The 27,600-nt window shown below is 37.6% G+C and overlaps 2 protein-coding genes across 3 annotated transcripts in view; both read left to right on the top strand.

Annotated features, from left to right (window-relative positions):
- The window catches only part of itsn1 (intersectin 1 (SH3 domain protein)), a 121,574-nt gene extending 114,698 nt beyond the window's left edge, over positions 1-6,876 (top strand). For both annotated transcript variants that reach the window (XM_057847365.1, XM_057847363.1), the window contains 10 exons: positions 51-134; positions 1,005-1,088; positions 1,224-1,355; positions 1,443-1,523; positions 2,334-2,455; positions 2,536-2,618; positions 2,695-2,778; positions 4,884-4,948; positions 5,026-5,134; positions 5,216-6,876. In XM_057847365.1, coding sequence (XP_057703348.1) covers positions 51-134; positions 1,005-1,088; positions 1,224-1,355; positions 1,443-1,523; positions 2,334-2,455; positions 2,536-2,618; positions 2,695-2,778; positions 4,884-4,948; positions 5,026-5,134; positions 5,216-5,364 — 993 coding nt within the window. In that variant the 3' untranslated portion in view covers positions 5,365-6,876. The remainder of the gene's footprint in view (positions 1-50; positions 135-1,004; positions 1,089-1,223; positions 1,356-1,442; positions 1,524-2,333; positions 2,456-2,535; positions 2,619-2,694; positions 2,779-4,883; positions 4,949-5,025; positions 5,135-5,215) is intronic.
- A 1,593-nt stretch (positions 6,877-8,469) lies between these two features.
- The window catches only part of LOC130923060 (pyridoxal kinase-like), a 34,464-nt gene continuing 15,333 nt past the window's right edge, over positions 8,470-27,600 (top strand). The window contains exons 1-2 of the mRNA XM_057848478.1: positions 8,470-9,666; positions 19,634-19,688. Coding sequence (XP_057704461.1) covers positions 9,586-9,666; positions 19,634-19,688 — 136 coding nt within the window. The 5' untranslated portion in view covers positions 8,470-9,585. The remainder of the gene's footprint in view (positions 9,667-19,633; positions 19,689-27,600) is intronic.

Raw genomic sequence — 27,600 nt, 5'->3', positions numbered from 1 at the left:
CAAGCGCACTTGAACCAGTGTAACTCCCTTCTTTTCCTCCCGGCAAACAGATCTTGGAAAACACTCCCGAGTCGCATCCTGACCACAGTCACCTGAAAGCTGCTCTGGAGAAGGCGGAGGAGTTGTGTTCGCAGGTGATTTCTCATCAACTGCTGCCTCACAGGCCTGTAAAAGATAACAGGGCGGCATTACAACTGTTTGGAAGCCCCCAAAATTTGATTCATGAAAAATACCATTTTACATATATAGCATAACAAAAAACCATTTAGAAAGAAAATACAATAAGTCCTTGAAAAATGCCACTTTATTGGTGTCAAAAGTCACTTTAATTTAAAGAATCATTGATTAAAAAAAGGCGGCACGGTGGCTGAGTGGTTAGCACGTCTGCCTCACAGTTCTGAGATCAAGGGTTCAATCCCGGGCTTCGGCCTTCCTGTGTGGAGTTTGCATGTTCTCCCCGTGGGTTTCCTCCGAGAACTCCGGTTTCCGCCCACATCCCAAAACCATGCATGGTAGGCTGATTGAGCACTCTAAATTGTCCGTAGGTATGAGTGTGCGTGAATGGTTGTATGTCTCCTTGTGCCCTGCGATTGGCTGGCAACCAGTTCGGGGTGTCCCCTGCCTACTGCCCGTAGTTACCTGGGATAGGCTCCAGCACCTCTGCGACCCTCGTGAGGAAAAAGCGGCATGGAAAATGAATGAATGAATAGTTTAAAAAAAACATTTTTCGAGCCTTTTTTTTTTTTTTAACAGAAAAATACGACTCTTCAAGGAATAAGGAATAACTTTTTTCCGGATGAAGTCGGACTCAATTTTTGAAGAAAATTACTTTTTTAAAATGTTGAATGAAAAGCATGATATTTGATACTTGAAGAAATATGATTTTTGAATATAGCTTTAGAAAAATATGTCAATTCTTGTATAAAAAAAAAACAAAAAAAAACAACAACAACTGATTCTTCTTAGAAAATAACTTTTTTTTTATAACCATTATTTGTATGTAGGTAAACGAGGGCGTAAGGGAGAAGGAGAATTCTGATCGTCTGGAGTGGATTCAAGCTCACGTTCAGTGTGAAGGCTTGTCGGAGGTACTTTGTGTTTTTCAACATAAATTTGCAAAAATCAATCGGGTTAAAATTTTTTTGAAAAAACCTGTAAGAGGAGAGTGCACTCAAAATGTAGGAAATGACATGTTGTAAAAATTAATGTAAATTGGCTTGCAGCAACTAGTGTTCAACTCGGTGACCAACTGTTTGGGCCCCCGCAAGTTCCTACACAGTGGCAAACTGTTCAAAGCCAAAAGCAGCAAGGAGCTTTATGGCTTCCTCTTCAACGATTTCCTGCTGCTCACACAGGTGACACCCCCCCAATGTCTTTTCAAGCATGTACACTATACCCACAAAATACTCTTGTGTTGACACCATTTACTCTCCCTGTCCCAGGTGACAAAACCTCTGGGCTCATCCGGATCCGACAAAGTCTTCTCGTCTAAAACGCACCTGCAGTACCGCATGTACAAAACGGTGAGAATACACATGTTTTGGGGAGGCTTGTTTGTGTGCAACTGCCATCATTTTCCCAGTGGGAAAATCATATGAAATAAATAATAAAAACACTTTGCCTTATAGAAATATATTTTCTCCTTAAAGAAAAAAAATAATGTAGAAAAATATTGAGGTCTTTAGAAACAGTTTGTTCCCCGAAAAATGTATACCTCAAAATAAAGTTTAAGAACTGTGTCAATTTATTCATCCCCAAAAAATGTTTTTCCCCAATTAAAAATTTGAAGTATTTCAATTTTTTTATTTTTCTCAAGAAAGAAAGAAAAATGTCTTGACAACAAGCGATAATCGTAATATTTGGAAAAACATGGGGCAAACATTTTCCCAACTGTTTAGTATGAAAAGATAATCTGATAACCAAATTTTACTGTTTTTGAGAAAAGAATAGTAAGAAATTTTAAATAAGGTTTTCTAGGAAAATTATGACCTTTTTTTTTTAAATACTGCTCACTTTTTTCCGTTCGTACAATCCTAAAAAATGTGACTTAACTGTGAATAAACATCAATTACTTTTTTAAATTACTGCTATGATTTGAAAATAAATAATTATTACTAAATAAAAGTTGGCTCAATCTTCCTAAAACATCCAGTCTCTGTCAAATTGAAGCTAAATTAAATCATTTGTCATCAGTGTCACCCTCAATTGAATACGCAGGTATTCAAACAGTAAGTGCAATCTAACGGATCAGAAAAAGAACCTTAACCCACTCACTGCCATTGACAGCGAATGAGTTCATAATGCGGTTGATTCGTGTGCGTGTTGTGGCACAGCCCATCTTCCTCAACGAAGTTTTGGTGAAACTCCCGACGGACCCGTCTGGGGACGAGCCCCTCTTCCACATCTCTCATATCGACCGCGTTTACACCTTGAGGGCGGAGAGCATTAACGAGCGGTAAACACAGACAAATAAAATGTAATTCAGAAACAACTCAAGTGTGAATAGCCACACCACATTGTGTTTGTGCGGCGCAGAACGGCTTGGGTCCAGAAGATCAAGGCGGCTTCAGAACTGTTCATCGAAACTGAGAAGAAGAAGAGAGAAAAAGCGTATCTGGGTACTTCATTTTGCTTAATTTCATTGATTATTTTCCTTCTACTTTGCTGATTGTGTGGTTATGTGTGGTCTTTTAGTGCGTTCCCAGCGGGCGACCGGCATCGGGAGGCTGATGGTCAACATCGTGGAGGGAATTGAACTCAAGCCGTGTCGCTCGCACGGTAATCAAAATGACACAATTCGACTGAATATTAAATTGGTCTACAAACAAAATGCTGTCTGGATAAAAGTAGTGAGACTTTACTAAATTTGCATCACAGGAAAAGAAAAATGAGGTCAAAAATGTCAATTAGCTATAGTTTTGGGTTTTGAGATATAGTATCTGGGTGAAATGTTAAAATCCAAGCAATTTAGGTTAAAATGAGTATTACTGTAATTGAAATGGTTATTTCTCAACATATCTACCTAAAGAAAATGTCCACCATTTCAGAGTATAATCAAGTAAGTTAGAGCTTTGACATAGTATATTGCATAAATCCTAGTGTTTTGAAAGTGGAAAAAATGCATTACCGGTAATGTAGACACATTTCATAAGTGGTGGCATATGTATATCCACTTGCAAAACTGATATTACACAAGTACACCAATGTATCTATCAAACTTTAACTTTAAATATCTTGAATACTTTAGCTAACCAGCACTAAAATCTTTTGTCACCACTGCAAGTATCATTTAGCCATTTTTATCTCTAAACCAGATATTTTCCAACATTTTTTTTAGACCATCATTATCTTTGTATGAACAACCAGAAGTGCCAAAATTAGCTGCCGGTAAATAAATGCAGAGTTTTTTTGGAGTTTCAAAAGGTTCCCATTCACCGTGGATATTTACTGTGGGACCATTGGACTTACGAGGAAGTGAGTAAACATCATGTTTTGTATTATGTCAAATACGAATACAGCGATTACAAAGTAAACACTACAAACTTTCTTTAAATAAAGGACTACTTACGTTTGATCATTGATAGGCATGTAAAAAGCTTTCCTCATGCACATTAGCAGCACGTTAGCTGCACAACAACAGCAGCCACCCTCCTCCGGGGAACGAACTATAAATTGCTCTCCGCCGGGCGGTTTGCTGATCCACAAAGACAATCGACAACCCAGTCGTCATGTCAATAAATCCAGGCTAGTTATGTGTGATTTTCCGCTTCGAAGACTTTGAAACATCACTCAGTTCGGGTTAGCATGTCGGCTAGCTGTCACACCTTTTGGTTTGTTTACATTCTCCGAAGCCGGTGTATTTAGGTGTCATAAAATATCGTTCGGGAGGCGCGACAGTAAAGGTGAAGTCGACAGTTTTGACCATTATGGAGTAATTTTGCCATGTCGTCCTGAATAAATGCATTTTTATTATTTCATATTCCATTTAGCACAAGACTGTTATTTGTCATGACCATGCCATTTATATAGCTATTGGGGAAAAATACTTGGATAAAAAGAATATCCTGTAAAAATATTGGAGTAGAGAAACTGAAACAATGACATTTTGCGGCTCTCTTCGTCGCGTTTTCCTCGTTCTGAATAATTCCCCCTCAATGGGCTGAATAGTAAAACCGATGAGCCCAGTCTACCGCTGACGTCATCCACCTGTTGGGGACGCTAAAGCCCTATAATGGTAGGCGTGGCTAACCGGCAGATAAAAAAACTAATTTCTCGTCATCTGCGCTTTGCTAAATTGTTGTATATAGTCGAATCGTCTCAAAATATGATTCTAATTCACATAATAATGCCATTTAAGACTTTTTTTCTCCTGTCGTATGCTCTTTAAATGTGTATTTAAATGTTATGCATTTCATAATGTATGTATCCAAACTTTTTATAATATGAAATATATAAAATATAGTAATTTTTTATGGCATTTATTTCTTTCAACATGCAGTTATTTAAAATTTTTATTTTAACATTTATTAACCCAGTTTTCATTTATTTGAAATTGTATTCTTTTTTTTATTTGAACTTTTTTTGTCATTTTGAAAGAAATATGAATTGAAACCAATATTTAAAACAAAACAGGAAACAAATCTAAATAATTATTTAAATGAATAATTGAAATGTTTACATTTTGAAATAAAGACCTAAAAATATAAATACTAAAATAACATATTTAACCCTAAATAGCAAAATAAAGTTATTGTATTTGAATGAATGCCCTATAGTGTGGTTAATAACATATTTATTTATTTTATAATGTATGGATTTGATTTTGGTACTCCTGGTCCACTTTAAGTTCTTGTGGCATCAAGTGACATTTGCTTTTGTGTTAGGAAAAAGCAATCCTTACTGTGAGGTCACTATGGGCTCGCAGTGTCACATCACCAAAACGCTGCAGGTAGGAACAATGAAAAGTTGCTCAAATAATTTTATTGGCATTGTTCATTTCCTAAACAAAGTTGTATTTTATGGCAGGACACGCTGAATCCCAAGTGGAACTCCAACTGCCAGTTTTTCATTAAAGACTTGGAACAAGATGTCCTCTGCGTTACTGTTTTTGAACGGGACCAGTTTTCGCCTGACGGTCAGTACTCTACAAATTTCTGTGTGTGTTCGTGTCGAATTTGTTTGAAGATTTACAATGAGTGATATTTTCTCCTTTCAGACTTCCTGGGCAGGACTGAGATCCGATTGGCCGAGATCAAGAAGGACCAGGGCTCCAAGGGACCAATAACCAAGCGCTTGCTGCTCCACGAGGTTCCCACCGGCGAGATTGTCGTCAGGCTCGACCTTCAGCTCTTTGAGGAGCCCTGAAATCATGTCAAAATCATCAGAATGAAAGAGACAGAGAGAGACTGCTCCTTTATTCCCATTCCTATTTATTGGCTCACCAGTAGAAGTTCAGTCGTCAGCTGGTGCGTCTGACCATGAGGCAGCTCGCTTGTTCATCTTCAAAGCCGCAGAGAAACAGTCATTCGTAGGGCAGAAATCAAGCAAAATCTGCAATGCAAACAACAGGAGGCCATGTAACGACAAAGTTGTTTTTTGTGTTTGCTGATTCCAGGTGAAAAAACTGTTAGCTCATTGCTAGCGGCTAAATCAAAGGGACGTCCAAATTTACTGTTCCTCCCTCAGATACGCATGCCGGTGACAATCCCTCAAATGTGCGTGTTTGTGCGTGTACACGTACAGTCCTTTTTTTTTATTGAATAACATATTTATGGTTTCTTTTTTGTCGCATTTTTAAAAAATTTGTTTAATTGTTGCTTTTTTTACCCTTAGGCATAATATGTATAATTCTAAAATTTTATTTCATTTTACACAGAAGGATATTCTTATTTGAATTTTTTTCCAATGAAGACAATCTTTTTTTTTTTTTTTTTAATATAGTTGATTAATAATTTGAGTTATGTTTCCATATTTTTTACCCAAAAGTATTTTTTTGTGTGTGAAAATCATTTAACTTTTTTCTTACCTAAGACAATAATTAACGTACTGTACTTTTGCTTTCATTTTTAGCTTTTTTTTTTTTTTTTTTTTTTGTTCATTAAACTTATGAGGTTAAGCGGTACAGCATATGATTGGATGGATGAATCAATGAAGATAAGTTTTTGTTCCCATAAGGATGAATAATTGATAAATTACCTTTTTTATCTTTTTAAAAAAATATTTTACCCCAATGATAGTTTATATTTCATGTTTTTTTTTTAACCACGAAGAGAATTTTTTTTAACCAATGAGCATAGTTTTCTTATTCATATCAGTAAGGATGGATAACAAAGGTGTCAATTTTTACATATTGTCACATTTTCAAGCTGAATTTGGTTCGTATGGTATTGGGCGTGCGAGCGTGACTGTTGGGTTTCATTTGTCACACATCCAACCTCTTTTTTCCTTATGTTGCTGCTAAGACCTGACGCACAGACACTAGGACTGCAGTAATTTCAAAGAGGAATGTTGTGTCCTGTACCACATTTCCCCCACACTGTAAACAACCAACGGTTACCTTAGCGACCAGCCACTGTCCATTCAGACGTCAGCGAGCGAGTTGTGTGTGTCGTCACAATGATGGAAATGTCTTAAGCCTGTCTTTTCCTCTAGAGACCCTTTTGCCACCCCCACCACCCCACACTGTACTAAAATGAAGCTAATGACCCGTTCTTACTGTCTGCCGTGGAAGGCTGCTGTACAGGTACTACTGAGACAGAGTTAATATATGACCGTGGATAAACGACCGATCGTCGCTTTAGATGATGATAATGATATATGTACCTTGTTGTCTTTTCAGTGTTAATAAAGTTAAAAAATAAACTTGAGTTGGACCAAGATGCAAGTAGTTTGCCTCGTAGTTTAAGATTTTTGTCTTTTTATTTATTTTTTGCCATGAGGATAATTCATTACAATGCGATTACAAATATTTCTGATGTTTGTGAAATGTTAACTTAACTTAAAAACTTATTTAAAAAAAAAAAATGTTTCAAAATTTGTCCAAGGCTATTTTACTGTTACCAAAAATCACGGAAACTCATACAAAACAATGTAGTACCCAAATACTATCAAATTAATACTGCCATGCACCAATTATGACTATTTTATTTTATTTTTTTAGACTTATGAGACACTCATTGAACTCTTGGGCTGCTACGTACCACTATAGGGCCAACATTAACTTCTTGGCCTTTGACTAGGGGTGTGACAAAATATCGAAATGGTGATATATCGTGATACTTTGTATCACAAAAGGTTATCGATATGCTCCAGCCAAGAATCGAGATATCGTTTTAAAATGGTGTCAATGTCTAAAAATAATAATAATAAAAAGGAACCTACAAGTTGCTACCAAAATCTTCCATGCTACTACCAAAATAGTGGCTCAGTCAACTCTAAGGCTGCATTGACGGTGCACGACGCCGAATCCATTTAGACTGGGGACGTTCGTTTCACAGTCATTCTGTCAGATTTTCAGGGCCTTTCCTGTTGCGTTTGAGTCACTGCCTATTCATTTGGGTGATTCCCAGGTCACTTCCTGTTCTGTAACGTAAAATAAACAGGAAGTGACCCGTAAAATACCCCAAAATCAACAGGAAGTAACTGAAAATCAACAGGTAAATGACCTTAAATAGCCCAAAATTACCTCATTGCCTGGCATTGGCTGCTGCTGATGGCCATAGACGTTCAATCCGTTTGAAGTGGGAGGGACATTCGCTGCCATCCCTCCCACTTCAATTGGATTGAATGTCTACTGGTGATAAACTCATTCCAATTCACAGAAGCTTGTTTTCTGTTTATTAGTTGTTTGTAGAATATTCTAGAATGATTTCCTGACCAATGTATCGATAATCATTGTATCGCCATATCGTCAGATCATCGTTATCGTGAGCTTTGTATCGCAAATTGTATCGTGAGGTACCAAAAGGTTCCCACTCCTACCTTTGTCTGTGCTGGATGTCCAATCCATTTTGACTGGGAAGGTTGGCAGCCACACTAGTCAAAATGGACTGCACGTCTGGCATTGTCACCAATTTATGAGCATGTACGGCCAATCCTCGTAGTTTAAATTAATTGGACATATATCACAGTCTATGGCATACCATTAGTTAAAAAATATTGTGGGGTTCTACTTTTGCGTTTGTTACGTTAATTTAGGAATTTTTAACATTCATTTATGAATTTATTAATAACTATATTAAAAAAAGAAAAACAATCAGTTATATATATTTTTTGTTTGTTAATGATCAAAAATAGTCACTAACCCTATATATAAAGGGTTAAAGGTCTTAATTGTCAACTTTCTAATAGCTGTCCACTAATGACAACTGTCTCTGAAAGGGTTAAGTGAGTACTGTCCAGTACTATACAGAAAATAATGAGTTCTCTGCTTTGACAGCAGATGGAGTTCGAGGCATATACGACATTCGTTTGCCTTCTAATCACGACTCTGCGGCATTGCTGTGCTAAATTTGTCATTTATATGCGGTCTTTTTATTTTTTTGTCAGCCCTTTCACATCTGCTTGCTGTGTTATATGCGCGTTGCCAAATCCCCTCAGTCACGACGACAATGGCGTCACAATCACGAAGCATTTCATCGCTCTGCTTTGATCCTGGTATACTTTCGACTCACAAATTTCACAAAGGTAAAAACAATATAAGTGTCGAAAGAAGGCACGCCAGGTGAATAATTTGTAGTGTTTTATCAAATTATTATCTTTTCATTCATATCAAAATGATTTATGACTTTTTTTAACGATGTACGTGAACGTCCCTCGTTTGAAAACGTCATTGGAATTTAGGTGACCACACATATCGCAAGTTTGAAATACTTCTGACAATAGTTATGAAATATGAACACACGTTTATCATCCACACGAAAACGCATTGCTTTCCCGTTTAGTTAAGTTTTTCGTACTCGGTTCTGTCCTTATTTTTGTACGGTCATTTTACTTGGCAGCATCACTGCACCACACACAGGTTGCCATACGAGCTAGCTAGCTATTTTTGAGTTCTTCCAGTTAACAAAAACTTATTTTGTTACATCTACATAAACCCTGCTGCCAGGAAACGCATTCTGTATTTTGTTTTTAAGCTGTAACTCACATTTATATAGTACTATTTTAATGTTCATTTTATCTTTGTTTTGAATCTACAGCGCATGCGCTAAGTAATAAACGTGATACACAAAAAAAGCGCCACTCACAGAAATGGCATATAAACTACATAATTTAGGTGGCTTCGCGTGGATGAATATAATTTTGGACGACGTAATCATTTTTATTAGGGTTTCCAATAAATAATACGTTTTCGCGAGAACAGGGTTTCGTCATGCGCGCGCGTGCACGCACGCTACCGTCATACGTGCGCGTGACACACCTCCGGGTAGCCATCTAGCTAACATTCGGCTAAATCTCCGGTGGGCGTGCGCCGGGCTGTCAGGGACTAAAATTTTCCTCTTCCGTGTTGTTATGTGGTGACGCGAGCCAACGAATTGGACTCGTCCGTCTGCGTCTGTCCTCCTCGGTTGACCACCGGGAGCAGCCATGGAGTGCCGTGTCCTGTCCATCCAGAGCCACGTCGTCCGGGGTTATGTGGGCAACAAGAGCGCCTCGTTCCCGTTGCAGGTAAAAACCAAACGATCGCAGTTTCTCTTTCCCGCATTCATGATTTCGCATCCTTGATTGACATTTCTTGTCATACCTTTTTCTTCTGACTTTTTAATCCCATCCACATTTCACGTCTTAAATGAACGAAAATCAAAGTTTATGTTTGCCAACAAAGGAGTCGTGACGTGAATCGATGCTAGGTGTGTTATTCCTTCCTCAGTGTCAATTTGACAGTTTGTCATCATCGAAACGAAACGGTCCAAAATGAAGTTGCATCTTTCTTGTAGCTGTCAGTCACGACCCATTATCACCTATATTTAATGCTGCCATTGAGGCACTGATGGAGACGAAGCTTGTGGGGTCTGACATTGAAACAGACATCAATGGCCTGACTGAGCAAAGTCTTACAATCCATCAAAGAAATGTAGCACCTGTTATTTATTTATTTATTTTTAGAGAACTGCAGAATGTGTTTACATAGTTTGACTGGGTTCACATATGCTTCAGGAGTTGACTGGAACCTTTTAAGGTCAAACTGTCCGTGACAGGTTTTAGCTAATATCCGAATCAGGGCTGTCCCAAACGACTATTTTTCTCCCGATTAGTCAGCAGTCTTATTTTTTAACGATTAGTCGACTAATAATTTTTAAAGACTTTTATTTCTAACTAATCTGGCAATTAAATTTTTGTTGACACTTGTTAATCTATAAAAACATTTTGGAACACTTACATTCTTTATTAAAGTACAAATAAACATGTGAATAACAATAATAAATTGTATACTGATAGCATTAACTAGTGCAAAAGAATCTAATGTAAACAGATTCAGAACACTGTGACTTCACTTTTCCAACATGTTTCAAAATAATTCTTAAAAAATATATATTAAAATGATCTAGCATTAATATTAAAGTACAGTGGTACCTCTATATACTGTATGAGGTTAATTCGTTCCAGGACCTTGTTTGTAAGTCAACATGGTCATATGTCAAGCAGGATTTTCCCATAAGAATACATTATAATTCCACTAATGCGTTCCACAGCCCAAAACCTTAATAAATACTGCTTTTACTACAGTATTGCAAATAGCAATTACAAAGAGCAAAACAAATAAATTATGAATAAAAATCACAATAACAATATTATAATAATAGTAATAATAATAATAATAACACCTGTAATAATGTAACGAATCGGGTTCTAATGTGGTGGATAAAAAAAAATGTTTTTTTGTTTTTTTTTTTTGCTGTACTTGAGTGCGGTTCTATTTTACTTTCTCTTTTGATCCTGGTGTCAACAGCAGCGGACACGAGGCGAGTAGATGGAATAAATGATTAGAAACCTGACGAAGCTGGCGATTCTTTTGTCGATGTTACCACAATAAGAATTGTCACCTTAACTTATAAAGACTGGCAAACGGAGGAGGACCGCCGGCCGAGATCAACATTCTACGGCTCTATTGTCGACCCAGTTCAATAGTTCATGGATGCACACACCATGCTTATATTTTGCTATTATTCACATCTTCATTTCAATGGTAAGTGTCACCTTTCCTTCTTTTTTTCCACCTTCACGAACCTTTTCAGATCCAGTGTTGATTTCTCTCACAAGAAAATCAGCGTTGCGTCCGTCTTCCGGCAAAACAAAGAAACTGCGGGGCTGTCAAAAATCATCGTATTTCGAGCATGTCGTCGGATGTAAAAACAAATGGCGAGTCAAATTTTACGTCTGATGTCGAAAAGATCGTGTGTCGAAGCGATCGTATGTCGAGGTACCACTGTATACTACTAGATGTATATACATAATAATATGTTATAAAATAAAGTAAGATTAGTGTAGTCATGGACTATAGTAAGCAGGCCTGTGTTTCCATTTTTTATTTGCAGCCATCATTCTAAGAAATACAATCTGCATGGTGTGCACATACTCCAGAGACTTTGAGACCTACAGCTTTCGGGAGCAGCAGCAGAGTAGATAAATAAATGTCAAGTGTAACTGGAGTGAAGTATGTGAAAATAGCCATGATGCACATTGATTCGACGCACGTTGATACGACGCACATAAAGGCAACTTCAATTAAGAAATGTTGTTTGTTAGTTAGTTAGTTATATGGACTTACAATCTGCCAGCTTGTTGTCTCCTGTCAGCTTGCAAAATTACAACTGGGTGACGGCGTTTTAGGTGTTCATTCACAGCCGACGTTCTGCCGTGGTACGCAATCTTGGCATTACAGAGACTGCACACGACATTGTACCCTCCTTTGTTTCTCTAAAATAAGTCCATGCTTTGGCCACTCTGGTGCGCTTTTTTTGGCATTGTGCTGCTTTCTCCGCTTGCATGCCATGCGTCCGTCATTCTCAACTTTCCACACATTTATTTTTTTTAACCTTTTATGAACCGTCGACAGGATGGTGTACTCGTCGACGCATTTACGTCATCGATAACGTCGACTACGTCGAGTAGTCGGGACAGCTCTAATCCAAATAGCTCGGAATCAGTACATTCCTCATCAATACGTTCATTTTGTACACGGTAATCCTCAGATTTCAAGTCTTCCAAACATGTTTTTTCAAAAGAGGGAAACTGGATTGCAATAAGAAGATGCAGGTGCCGCACAGGAAGGCGTCGTAAATGTGTTAATGCAGGCAATGTTTTTACAACGTAGCATTTGGTCTGACCTTCACCAAGTGTCAAATGTTGTAAACCCACTTGATCACAATTTGGATTGCAGTTCATCCAAAGGAGAAAAGAGCTGAGGTACGAATGTGGCAACATATCCTGGTGCACTTAATGTCACGCAACTATTTTATTATTGAGTTAGCATATTTGCATGTCATTTTTAACTTACTGATACCAAATCGATAGAAAAAAATACCAAAGTGCTTCCTGAAATATCTAAATGCCAGTGGTTCGCAAACATTTTACACCAGTAAGTCCCACTGAAAAGGCAGAAAATAATTTAATGACCACACTTAGTTGGTCCAAGTATTAAAACGAAAAAGTCGATTCATATTGTTGTAAAGCACATATGTTTATATGTCATCAACACACTGTAGAATTAAAGTTCAGACATACAACATAAGGAAACAAATCTGTGATAAACATTGTAAAACGTTAGCATTGCTACATTGAGGCTAATGAACAAAAGACAATGTACTAACCACTTTAGCATGTTATAAAACATTGGCAGTCTCCTCCAAAATGCAAACTTGTGGTTAAAAACTTTAAACATGAAAACTCGCTAGTTTGCAGCATTTACAATCGATGCAGAAAAAAAAAGAAAAAATCTATTACAGACACCACATGCATGACGAAAATTGAAGACAAGTGCACTTTTTTCAATCAGTGTAGACCGTATAGTTAGCGACTTAGCGAACGCACTTCCGGTGAACAAAATAAAAGCACGTCATGTTCCGCATGTAAATAACGTTTTCTGAAGTTCTCACATACTTTACGTTGTACACTAAGAATAGCTTTAAAATGACACGCATTATGAAAAATGTGATTGGCAATGAATAATTTGGCTTCAAATTTGTTGACATGCGTACTTTCCAGGACAAGATGACAGTTTGGATTAAATAAAATCAAATCGCTTTTGATGAGCTCTAACTGGCATAGAACAAAAATAGCGTTGGGTTTCTTATTTATTTCATATTCTACACTTAGCTAGCTTTCAAATGACTCATTATGCTTTGTGTTTTTTTTTTTTTAATATATATATATATTTTTTTAAGAATAACAATGTATTGCTTTTGAACGGGTGATTTATCAGGATGTATTGTCACTACATTAGTGGTTGAATTGGAAAATAAAATCGCAAAACAACAATAATTTATGAGAATGTATGTAAAATTTATCGCGACAGGCCTAATATTACTTTGTATTACTGGAGGCGTTTTTATGTAGTACTGTATATCTTTTATGTTGCCAACAGGTGGCCGAGTAGTAAACAACAGAAGGCGCAGCTTATTGTCCATCAAAGTTGAGCAACAAATTTGTCCCCTTTTACCGTATCAATAATATTATTGTATCTTGACGAATATGTAAAATGTTTGTTGTAAAAACAACACCAGTAGACTTTTGCATATTCCTTGTAAATACAGTATGTGTATCGAGCAGTGGTGTCAAACTCATCTTTGTTGCAGGCCACTTCGTAGTTACGGTTTCCTGCAGAGGGCCATTATGTCGGCCATCTCGTTATGAATATCTAAGTCATTTGGCTGAAATTGCTGCCAGTCAAAATGGATTGGACATCTAGTGCCTCATTGACTAATCGATTAGCAAATAAATATACAACTATTATGATAGTTGATGAATCGTTTAGAGACATTGTTGACTTCGAAAATGTCCAAATCCTCTTTTTTGCGCCTTTTAAGAGCACAGTTTTTTATTTTATTTTATTTCATTTATTTTCTTTTTTTTTTAAAGGGGAAAGTAAATATTCTCTTTTCATGTATGGAAAAAAAAAAACTTATTTTCTTTATCTGTTTTTCCATTTTCATATAATTTTTAATTTAAAAATTGGGGAATATAATCTTTTTTTTACAATTTCTTTTTACTATATATACTGGACTGTCTCAGGAAATTAGGACAGTCAGGAAATTAGAATATTGTGTATTCTAATTTCCTGAGACAGTCCTGTATATATACACAGGACTGTCTCAAAAAATTAGAATATTGTGTATTCTAATTTCCTGAGACAGTCCAGTATATATATATATTTTTTTTTAATAAAACATATTTTTTAAATGACTGGAGTATAAAAATTTTATAAACATTTTCTTTTAGCAAAAAACATGAAGCCGATGCGCATAATATAATTTGCGGGCCAGACGTGATGATGTAGCAGGTCGTATTTGGCCCACAGGCCATAGGTTTGACACCTGTGGTATAGAAAGAGTACTGTTAGATATGTATGTGAAAAACACAGAGATCTGCTCAGCAGGCCGTGAAAGTGAGCATCATAGCCCATTAGGATTTCTGCCGTTGACAATGTGACTGTAACGAGTGGCGGTGGCTTTGCTTGGATGATGATGATGCCGATGCCGGATAGACCTCCTCCTCCTCCATCAAGCTGTGGCAAGAAGCACTTCATCTATTTTCGGCCCTGCCGGACCCTCGGGCAGCACAGGAAGTTCGCCCTCTGACCACGAGAGCGCCTTCGACTTGTTACGTTTGATTGATTCTCTTTGCGCCCGCAGACGCGCAAATAATTGTCTTTATATGGGGATAACTAGAGAAGCCATTAGCTGCTCGATTAACACAAGACCCTTTTACGCAGCTTGTGAAAGCTGCTTTTTACAGTTTTCCTGTATAACCTCGATGTGGAGATTTCTCCACTTTCTGAAAGTATTGTCGGTGTCATTAAGGACCAAGACTTGGCAACTTGTTCAGGCAGTTTGTAAGGGGGGAAATGGAGAACAACATTGTTTGAACTGCTGTGGTTTCACATAAATATATTCGTAACTAGGGCTGCTGCAATCGATTATTTTTGTAGTCGATTAAGCGATTAGCTAGTTAGTTCGAATAATCGAGTAATCGGATAAGGAACATGAAAAATTAAAATACCTGAGCTGAGCCTCAAACGGTATAAAAAAATAAAAAAAAACTGAGGATCTATGTACAACAAATGAACAATTGGCTAACTTACATAGCAAAAGTTTGCTAGCTTAAATGCTACAAAGCACTAACGTTTTTTCAATGCGCTTCACAAATGTTTCAGTCACATATTCCCACAAAGATCAGCAAAATATACCTATAAACTAAATTACAAATGCATTACAAAAAACATAAGCTCAAACAAAAACTTAGCTTATGTTGGTCCTATAAAGGAGCAGTTGGATTCAGCCATATGAAATAGGGCAGACCAGGGGGAAGAGTATCCACCCAAATCAATATAACAAAATGCAAACGCTTTCAAAATAAACCATGACAACGTCACTTTAAACGAATACTCGAAGCAGTAAAATTTAATTCGAATCTTTTTTTTCTAATCGAATACTCGAGTTAAAGTAACTGTGACACGAAAAAGCATGTTCATTCATTCATTAATTTTCCATGCCGCTTTTCCTCATGAGGGTCGCGGACGAAAAAGCATGTTTATTTCATATTACACGCGGTATTTTAGGCTCCTGAATGAAATGGACCACTTGGATGTGTGTTGAAGCGATCGCTATATTTATTTAGTTTTTTTAATCCCACGCCATAAAAATGAGTGACTTCCGGCAACAGTCTCGAGTTGAGAAAGAGGGCGCTGTGACGTGTACGGAGGAAGGAGTCCTCTTCACTATACAGCCGTACGGTTGTATGAGAAGGACTAAGGATTCAGGTGATTTTGCGGATTAATACGTTTATTTTTCACATCACGCCAGCCAAACGGCTGCAGAAAAATCTTTCTGTACGAGTGAGAAGCGTGTGCGCCCTTTTGGGGTTTCAAAAGGTTCCAATTCACCGGTGGATATTGGCCAAAACAAGCCCTACTACTGTGGGACCATGGGACTTACGAGGAAGTGAGTAAACATCGTGTTTTGTATTATGTGAAATACTGGGATCCTTTTAATATGTTGGTGGCTTGTATTTTATGGCTGACATGATCCTTGTCCCCTCGGCCGACGACCGGCGGCTTGTCGCACATCCCCCCGCCGGGAGAGCACTGTACTCGGCCTACTGCCCTCTTTATGTGCCCGGTGTTCTGTCAAACTTTCCGACCGATCAGAAATTGCAACTTTGTGTTAAAAATGGCCGCGAATACAGCTATTACAAAGTATACACTACAAACTTTCTTTAAATAAAGGACTACTTACGTTTGATCATGGATGGTCATGTAAAAAGCTCTCCTCATACACATTAGCTGCATATGTTAGCTGCACAACAACTGCAGACGCCCCCCTCCACTGAGTCTCGCTGTTTATGACTTCGCCGTGTAGTAAAGCATTATTTTGCCATATTCCTGTTGACCATTTGGCAGCGACACGCTCCTCCGACGTCAGCCGGTTTGTTCAGTGGTCATTGTCCAGCTGCTTCCCCGGCAAGCTCTCCTGTCCGTAGTAGCAGGGGAACGAGCTGTAAATTGCTCTGCGCGGGCGGGTTGGCGATCGGCGAAGACAATCGACAACCCAGTCGTCATGTGAAATGATCCGGGCTAGTTATGTGTGATTTTCCGCTTCGAAGACTTTGAAACATCACTTGGTTCGGGTTAGCGTGTCGGCTAGCTGTCATGCCTCTTTGTTTATTTACATTCTCCGAAGCCAGGAAAGGAAAATGACATATCCCGATTTAGGTGGCATAAAATATCGTTCGGGAGGCGCGACAGTAAAGGTGAAGTCGGCAGTTTTGACCATTATGGAGTAATTTTGCCATGTCATTTTTATTCTTTCATATTCCATTTAGCACAAGACTGTTATTTGTCATGACTATGCCATTTATTTAGCTATTGGGGAAAAAAACTTGGATACAAAGAATATCCTGTAAAAATATTGGAGTAGAGAGACTGAAACAATGACATTTTGCGGCTCTCTTCATCGCGGTTTCCTCGTTCTAAATAATCCCGCCTCAACAGGCTGACGGGTCCTTCTCAAGCCATTTATTTAGCTATTGGGGAAAAATACTTGGATAAAAAGAATATCCTGTGAAAATATTGGAGTAGAGAGACTCAAACAATGACATTTTGCGGCTCTCTTTGTTGCGTTTTCCTCGTTGTGAATAATTCCCCCTCAATGGGTTGCATACTAAATCAGATGAAATTGTGACTCCGCTGACGTCATCCACCTGTTGGGGACGCTAGAGCCCTAAAATGGTAGGCGTGGCTAACAGGCAGATTAAAAGACTAATTTCTCGTCATCTGCGCTTTGCTAAATTGTTGTATATAGTCGAATAGTCTCAAGATATGATTGTAATTCACATAACAATCCTATTTAAGACTTTTTTTCTCCTGTCATACGCACTTTAATCGATTAATCGTTGCAGTACTGTTCGTAATGCTTTTTTAAGTGTCGACTTTTGAAAAAAAGTTGACACTTAAGGCCCCTTAATAGAGCAAGTGAGTATTTTGACCATATAACCAATAACCATTTATAGGGCAAGTGACTTTGTCATTTAAAAAAGGCAAATATTAACTTTTATTATTGTTATTATATTTTTCTTTATATTGATCCCCAAGTAACACTAAAGTTGTTTTTTCCCCATTGATTCAACTCATTTTCTACCATTGATGCCGATAGTGATCATGCTCCGATTTCAGTACCATTGACTGTGCTTCGCCCCTCCCAGTCAAAATATATGTCTGGCGCAGTCGATGGCAATCACTGAGTTAAATTAGTGCCCTGTAAGCGTAAAAACAATCCTAATTTGTGCATGAAAAGTTGAATATGTGAATTAGGATCTCGTAATTGATGTTGTGAATAGCGACAAGCGTGAACTGTGTACCCTGTCAATTTCCGCCAGGACAGAGGTTTTTAATTCTAATTGGCTGCCATGGGATTTCTCCGAGTGCCATCACTGAAGTTGACACGCTGGCTGCTTGTGCACGCACGTGCTGCTTGTACTTGGAATGGGGTGAAATTTTTTAACACAGTAAGAATATTGCGTTTCATTGGCTGGGCTCTGTAATAGACATTTTGTTCTGCTTCAGTCACTTATTGGCTGCCACTGACAGCGACGGCATTCAGTCCATTTTGACAAGGGGGCTCCCAGCCCCTCTCAGTCAAAATTGGTTACATATCTATCGTCGACCATGAAAGCCAATGAGTTAACAGAGCAACGAGTGACAACCACAGGAGAAAGTCAGGGAGTACAAACAAGTTTTCTCTTTTCCTTTTTTACAATTTCATCATCAAGTCATGGAGATAACAATCTAGCAAGCACGGGAAGACAATTTACCGTCCAATCTCAATTGAGATTTCTGCTGAATGTGATCTTTTTTTTCTCATGGTCAGCGTGAATTGCCTATTGTGTTTCACTACACAATCACTTTTACACTGAGGTGCCATAAACACATTAACTCGTGTAAATCACATGTCATTATATGTTTGCAACTATCAAATTTTAAATAACTACAAAAATAATTTGCATTCTTCAAAGACAAAAGAAATCAGAGAACATTCATCCCTGATAATTTTTTTTGACTAATGTTAGTAGTAGGGGTGTGACAAAATATCATAATGGTGATATATCGTGATACTTTCTATCCCAAAAGGTTTTCGATATGCTCCTGACAAGAATCGAGATATCGTTTTAAAAAGGTGCTGATGTCTTAAAAAATTAAAAATAAAAAGGAGTTGCTACCAAAATCTTCCACCATAATAGTGTCTCAGTTAACTCTAAGGCTGCTTTGACGGTGCTCGACACCCAATCCATTTAGACTGGGAACATTCGTTCATTCAAAACCAGAGTATTCACAGTCATTCTGTCCAATTTTCAGTGCATTTACAGGTCACTTGCTGTTCATTTTAGGGTATTTACGGGTCATTTCTTGTTCAGTTTGAGTCACTGCCTATTCATTTGGGTGATTCCCAGGTCATTTCCTGTTCTGTAATGCAAAATAAACAGGAAGTGACCCATAGAATACCTCAAAATCAACAGGAAGTGACTGAAACTCAACAGGTAAATGATCTTATATGGCCCAAAATTACCTCATTGCCTGGCGTTGGCTGCCACTGACGGCCATAGACGTTCAATTCGTTTAAAGTGGGAGGGTTGCCACCCTCCTAGTTCAAATGGATTGGACGTCTACTAGTGATAAACTCATTCCATTTCACAGCAGAAGTTTTTTTTTCTGTTTATTAGTTATTTGTAGAATATCCTAGAATCCTGAGCAATGTGTCGATAATCGTTGTATCGCCATATCGTCTGATCATCGTTATCGTGAGCTTTGTATCGCAAATTGTATCGTATCGCGAGGTACCAAGAGGTTTCCACTCCTAGTAGTTTCACTCCCCCAAAAAAGCATCTTTCCAACTTATGACCTTCTCTATTAATTTCTTTGCAGGTTTTAGGCTTTGAGGTGGACTCCATCAACTCTGTGCAGTTCTCCAACCACACAGGTAGCACTTGAAACATAATGCTGTGCGTGGGTGTATGTGCTGCCGCATGAGTCCGTTAGTCAGCAGATATTTTCAATATCCCTTGGCTCACCATTTTTTTATGACAACCCAGTGGGGAGGGTCAAAATCATTGTAAACGAGGAAAATAAAGGTCTTTACTGTGCTTCTGATCCCAAGAACAATGATATTGTGGTTTAAAAAAAATGTCCATGAGCTAAAAAAAAAAAAAAACCTACATGGTGGAAAATTTAAACATCACAGATATGTCAAAAATGATTTAGGTTATTAGCGATGCTTCCAATTTTGGGCAATTGTGTCATGAATTCATGCTGTTCACTGCTATTAACAGTGATGGACATCAAATCCATTTTGTACTTAGAATGAGGTGAAATTTTTGGGAGGCTCTCCCAGTCTAAATTTATTGGACATGAGTTAAACAATGTTGTGCGTGTGTGATAGGAATAGCGTACAATGGAAACACTTGACAGAATCAAAATGACGGAGGCGGGAGTACACACATGATGACGTTGCCAATTGCAACAGCAGATAGTGATGATGTCATGATAGAGACAGACACGCAGGCACGGCGCTCCCACTGCTTAAGTCCCTTCTGAGCTCCTCTGGCTTTCTCCCACCGTGTTGCCTGGCAACCACAACACCCCCAACCACGTGACCCGCCTGTGACTCACCTGAAGCTGCGACATCAGCCTGCAGCAGACAGACTCGCATGAGTGCACGCACACCAGTCAATACACACCTATTATAAGTCACACATTTATCTCATTGTCCTTTTCTCTGTCGCCTCTTTGGGTGTGTGTTATTGCATTTTCCTATGTCTACATATTTACGCTGTGTGTGTGGGTGTGTGGGCGTGTGCGTGTGTGTGTGTGTGTGTGTGCATGTGCGTGTTTACATCCATGAGTGTTGGTGTGTCCTCCTTCCAATTTGTTTGTGTCCTACCTTCTATTTATATTTTGAAAGAATATAATATATATATTAGGGCTGTCAAACGATTAAAATTTTTAATCGAGTTAATTACAGCTTAAAAATTAATTAATCGTAATTAATCGCAATTAATCGCAATTCAAACCATCTATAAAATATGCCATATTTTTCTGTAAATTATATATATATTCTGTAAAATAAATTGTTGGAATGGAAAGATAAGACACAAGATGGATATATACATTCAACATACGGTACATAAGGACTGTAGTGGGCATTTCACTCTACTGTCATTTAAATCTGTCTATGCTGTCCTCACTCCGAAGCGTCTACTTTTTCCAAAGCTAGACAGCTAGTGAACGACGCCTTAATAATTAGACTTCTTCCTTTTTCATCTGATTTATTAATAAAATGGCCTCAAACCATTGTCCTCTTTAGACCGTCGTAAAACTACAAAATAAAAGTACACAAGCATTGCATTAGCAACAACGTTAGCTTAGCACGCTATACAGGTTCACTAAACATAAACAAAAAGCGTCTCATACAAAAAATATAACATTTCGCTTACTAAATCTTGTCCAAGGATCATATAAGTACAACATTATCAGCCCGAGACGTCGTGCAGCCATAATGAAGAAAGAAAAGAAGAAAATAATAAACCATGTCGCAAAGCGACCACAAGAGTTCGCTGTTGGACAGCACAAAAAGCCTTGCTGTAAAACTTGCCAAAAGGCAGAATATTTTCTGAGCGGGACATGTGCGTTAATTGCGTCAAATATTTTAACGTGATTAATTTAAAAAATTAATTACCGCGCGTTAACGCGATAATTTTGACAGCCCTAATATATATATAAATATAAAGTATATAGTAGGCCTGAACGATATTGGAAAAAACTATTGCTGCGATTTTTTGGGGGGTTTGCGATATATTGCGATATTTAAAAAAAATGTATATATTTTTTTTTCAAGAAATTTTCACAAGATGACTTAAATAGCTGTTTGGAAAGACTTTAGATGACTCACCATCACCACAGTGTACAGTCATCCCTTGTTTTACGCGGTTAATGGGGACCAGAACCCTTTTTTTTTTTTTTTTTTTTTTTTTGTGTGTGTGTTTTTAGTGCCCAATGTATTTATTCAGATTTAGCATTGGAAAGAGATACACATAAGACATGTTTTTTTTCTCACTTTTCCCCCCAAAGTGATTTAAAAATGTATGTAAATAAATGTTTTTTAAGCACTTCAAATGTCATAATTATGATAAGTTTTAAACATAACTGTGCAACCAAATCATTTTTGAACAAAAATTAAGTACTGTAGCAGATAAATGCTTGGCTTTATTAAATGCTTCTGTTTAGCTGTGACCGTTGAAGTGACATGTAGAAATTTCAAACTCCTCATGATCACTTCTGGCATTTAAATGTCTCCAACGTCCCTACAGTACACACATTCATTCCAGCGGAGCTTCCTTACAACTGTTTAACAAGTTAAACGATGATTGACAGATGCCTGTGTGAAGTCTGCTTCTTTGGCCAGATCAAAGCCATCGTTGTGCCGCAGTGACTGAGAGGATCAAAAGGCTGGGAGAGGGAGGGTAGGAGGCTGTGTGCTACGCAGCCCCTAAGGTGACATGGAAGAAGAAAAAAAAAAACAGAGAGGAAAAAAAAAAGTTGAATATTTTTTTCTGTCAAAGCAAAAAAAAAAAAAAAAAAAAAAAAAAAGGTCAAAGCAAAAAAAAAAAAAATGCCCCGGGAAAAAAATACGACGGAGGATTAGGGCCAAATCAAGGAGAGAAAAAAAAAAAAAAAAAAAAGGACGACGCGATTAAAACCGTACTGGTACTACAAGACTAAACTCATTACATAGCGTAACCGCTACGCACATTACGTACATGTACCGTAGCTGAGCGCTACGACGAAGCATCAATATAAAGCAATCTATTGATTATAATTTTATGTAGATGAGCCAAAAGATAACGTGTTTCTTTATTTATGAAGCAAATTATAAAATATAGGCTCAGGAAAAGCACAATATCACCCGAATACGCTATGACGTCACTTACGGCGTACGTAACGTTATATTGACTTGGAACAACAGCGTGCATCTCGAGAGCGGTGGTGATTCTGTACTTCTGGATTGTTTCAAAAAGACGTTTTGGTGCATTGGCATCAAATTACAATCAATATAAAGAGTCATACACGTCGTGGCTCCCAGCCAAGGTAGGGTAACTTGTTATTTTAAGTACTTGATATAATATCCGTCGTAATCACACACAAAGCTTTCACTTCATTAAGTTTTCACCGTCAATTGCAGCCAATGAGAAAATACTGTGATAGGGCCAAATGTACGTTTTATTTATATTAAAAGGTAATAGTCAAACGTACGTTTTGCTCGATGTATTTATATTAAAAGTAATAATTTATGTATCGTGAATCTTCACAATTCTTCTACATGGTGTGTCTGTATATCCATTTTTCATAGTTCTTCCCGAGCGCTTACATGTTTTGCATCTTCTCATTTTTGTCTTCCGAGTTCCCGATTTTCTTGTTTATTCAATTCCACCGATCCAAGATGGCAAAGAACTTGTTGGAAATTGTGACTTTCCTGAGACGTCGGAGTGTATCAGAGGAAACAATCAATTGGATTGAACAGCAAAAGGTATTTCTTACTTTTTTTTACCTTTTCATCAGTCAGTTCATGTCATTTGTAAATAACAATGTTTCAATATGCATTTGTTTCGACTATTTCTCCGTCTCTTGTTACTTTTCTCATCCGCCTCTCCTCATATGCACTTTCCTCTTACCATCCCCATCTTCTCACCTGCTTCTCTACCTCACTTCTCACACAGTATCTCACAAAAGTGAGTGCACCCCTCGTATTTCTGCAGTATTTAATTGTCCTTTCACGGGACAACACTGAAGATATGGCTTTTTCAAAAGGTGAAAACGAGTCGGTGTACATCTAATAATACAGTGTAAATATATTCTCTCAAAATACAGCCATTAATGTTGAAACCACTGGCAACAAAAGTGAGTACACTCAAGTGAAAAATCCCCAAATCAGTACACCTTTTTCCCTCCCCAGCGTAACGTGAATCATTAGTGTTACGTGATCTTAGGTGCAAATACTGTAGGGAGCAAGAGTGTCAAATGTGGTATTACTGCTCCTCTCTCGTTCAACATTATTGGCTGTATTCAGAGACAGATCTGCAGTTTCGTGGGATACTGTACCTTCTCTTTTCCTACAAATCTCCTCCTCCTTTCTCCTCATTACCCCCTGAGCATTATAGTTAACTAGGAGTGATGTATACTAGGGCTGAACGATATTGGAAAAAACTGACATTTAGACTCTATAGGGGTTTACGATGTATGTTGTGATATTGAAACGAAAAGAATTTTCACCAAAGAACTTGCATAGCTCTATTTGGGAAGACTTTGGTTGACTCACCTTGACAACACTGTATTCATATGATACCGTTAAATCCAGGCTAAGGTGGTTCATCTGCGAATGATGAAGATTGCTGCAAATAAAAGGAATCCAGGAGGACATGTCTCTGCACTATTGCTGCTTTTATGATGCAAAACAAAAATATACATGTCCAAAAAAATAATAATAATGAAATAAAACAATCACACGTCCTGCGATGGGACAATTGTGCTTGCGCACATTGCAATGGCGATGTTCAAACTATATATTGTGCAGGCCTAATGTATAGCCATTTTAACTAAAATTGAGAAATGAAAATCGGGAAATTTGGAACGTTCTGGAAATCAGTGGACTTAATAGTGTTATGAAATAGAGTTCTGGATGAAAGTTACGTTGTCCTTTTTTTTCTTTATTATGATGATGTGTCTGTCTTATTTTCAGATTGACAGCGAGGTCATCCTACTGATGGAAGATGCTCAACTGGCGAATTATCTCCCATCATATGGAGACAGGATTGCTCTCTTTAACTTTTGCAATCACCAACCACAGTCATCAAAGCGAAAGCAGGGACTATTTGAAAAGCTAAGTGAGAAGCTCAAACTTAGAAAGGAAAACCATACAGAGAGTGAGGAAGCAATCACCTCCAATAAAACAAAAAGACCTAAACCAAAAACAAGAAAGCTTGAAATAGGGTGGATTCACACTGAAGGCCAACTGACCTAACAAATCAGAGCAAAACAAGGCGGAGGGACAAGAAAGATCTCAATTCGAAGTGAAGAAGGTTATAGTGAGATACTAAAACAAGGAAAAGTCACTTTTCTTTCGATACTTTTCTAGTCGATATTTTGACGACAGATGTTGCTGTCTGATTCCATTCAGTTTGAAATACTCAAACTGTTCTTTTCAAAATCACTCCATGAAGGGAATACTGTATTCACATAAAGATAATCAGAAACACAATTGTTCAATACCAACATTTACAGTTTTACTACGTTAAATGTACAGTAGTCTGCTACTGCACCATATTTACATAGATGAGTTTTACTGTTACACGTACAGTATATATCACATTACGATGTTGTGTACGATGTTACAGTTAACCTTTAAAGAAGACCAGTATTACAATGCTACATGTAAACAGTATATGTAACTGTGTTACAAATCATTCTTATTATTTACAATTTACCATTATATACCATGTTATATGTATATTTATGTAACATTGGCTTGGTAATGTAACTGTTTAACAGTTAATTGTGCTATTTACAGATAATGTGAATCATTGCTTAAAATTTCACTGCTTCTTTCTTGGGGACCTTGGCTGAGTGAACATTTCAAAGGGTCGCTCGCATTTGTTTGTTTTTTTCCCACAAGTTCTATTTACTTTATTTGTTCAATAAAAGGTTGTAAATACATCTACATTTTACTGTGGTACATCCATAAAGCATAGAGGAATGCCATTTCCAATATTTCCACACTTTATGTATGTTTGACTATTTCATTCCTTAATCGTGAATAGAGTTCTACTGCAGCATATGCATCTGAAGGAGCATTCCAGCCATTTTCCTCCATAAGGAGAGTGCAAAGCTCAAAAACCGTCTCATCGCAGGGATATGGCCCTTTCGGGGTGCAATACTCCTTGCAAACAGCTATTTCCTTAGCATGGACAGGCTGCAGTTTGTCGTCTGCTGCATACAGCCATGCCATGCTGAACATGAGGATGGGCCGTCCTCCAGGCGTCCCATGGGCAGATCTTGGTCGTATTTGGTGTGTGTTCCAGCTCCTTACCACTTCATCCTATTCATCCTGCATGACAATTAATAAACAATTGATAACCAATCAATAGAACCACTGTAAACTTTTTTAACTGTAGTTGTGAAAAAGTAGCCTTACGTCACATTTCGTTTTGGCAGATGTTTCAAAGTATTTTTATAAATGATATTGGATTATTCCCATCAATTCGCCTGCTATATATCTCTGTGTATGTTTATTATTCCTCCTCTTTATGTCTCACTCTCTGTCTGTCCCAATCTTTGTTGATATTATTACAGTACATGGGCAATAACTTCCTTTGTTAATTTAAATAGAATAGATTACAACTATAAACATGAACTATTCCTTTTTAACCTCTGTGATGGAGGTGCAACATGTCATTTCTCGTAGTGGAAGTAACAGTATGACTTTTATTCTCGAAGTAACTGTATGACTTTTATTCTCGAAGTAACAGTATGACTTTTATTCTCGAAGTAACAGTGTGACTTTTAATCTCATAGTAACAATTGGAGTTCTATTCTCGTACTAATAGGGTGACATTTTTCTCGTACTGTTACTTCAAGAATAAAAGTCATATTATTTCGTTGTCCTAATGCTACTTACCTGACGTCGCTTTTACACTGTTTTGTATTGAAAGCGTCTTGTGTTTTTGAATCGGATCTACAAATAAGGAAAAGGAAATCCTTCATATTTTGGCTCATCTACATCATTATTTACAGGCTATCAACACTTTGTCGTAGCTCCCTGTAAGTAGCATTAGCCCAACGAAATAATACGACTTTTATTCTTGAAGTAACAGTACGAGAAAAATGTCACCCTATTAGTACGAGAATAGAACTCCAATTGTTACTATGAGATTAAAAGTCACACTGTTACTTCGAGAATAAAAGTCACACTGTTACTTCGAGAATAAAAGTCATACTGTTACTTCGAGAATAAAAGTCACACTGTTACTTCGAGAATAAAAGTCATACTGTTACTTCGAGAATAAAAGTCATACTGTTACTTCCACTACGAGAAATGACATGTTGCACCTCCATCACAGAGGCTAAAAAGGAATAGTTCATGTTTATAGTTGTAATCTATTCTATTTAAATTAACAAAGGAAGTTATTGCCCATGTACTGTAATAATATCAACAAAGATTGGGACAGACAGAGAGTGAGACATAAAGAGGAGGAATAATAAACATACACAGAGATATATAGCAGGCGAATTGATGGGAATAATCCAATATCATTTATAAAAATACTTTGAAACATCTGCCAAAACGAAATGTGACGTAAGGCTACTTTTTCACAACTACAGTTAAAAAAGTTTACAGTGGTTCTGTTGATTGATTATCAATTGTTTATTAATTGTCATGCAGGATGAATAGGATGAAGTGGTAAGGAGCTGGAACACACACCAAATACGACCAAGATCTGCCCATGGGACGCCTGGAGGACGGCCCATCCTCATGTTCAGCATGGCATGGCTGTATGCAGCAGACGACAAACTGCAGCCTGTCCATGCTAAGGAAATAGCTGTTTGCAAGGAGTATTGCACCCCGAAAGGGCCATATCCCTGCGATGAGACGGTTTTTGAGCTTTGCACTCTCCTTATGGAGGAAAATGGCTGGAATGCTCCATCAGATGCATATGCTGCAGTAGAACTCTATTCACGACTAAGGAATGAAATAGTCGAACATATATAAAGTGTGGAAATATTGGAAATGGCATTCCTCTATGCTTTATGGATGTTCCACAGTAAAATGTAGACGTATTCAC

The sequence above is a fragment of the Corythoichthys intestinalis genome, chromosome 10 (genome assembly GCF_030265065.1).
Source record: "Corythoichthys intestinalis isolate RoL2023-P3 chromosome 10, ASM3026506v1, whole genome shotgun sequence".
In the NCBI taxonomy this organism is placed as follows: Eukaryota; Metazoa; Chordata; class Actinopteri; order Syngnathiformes; family Syngnathidae; genus Corythoichthys; species Corythoichthys intestinalis.
Note: the sequence above shows the minus strand (reverse complement) of the source record. Positions and strands in the feature narration are given on the sequence as shown.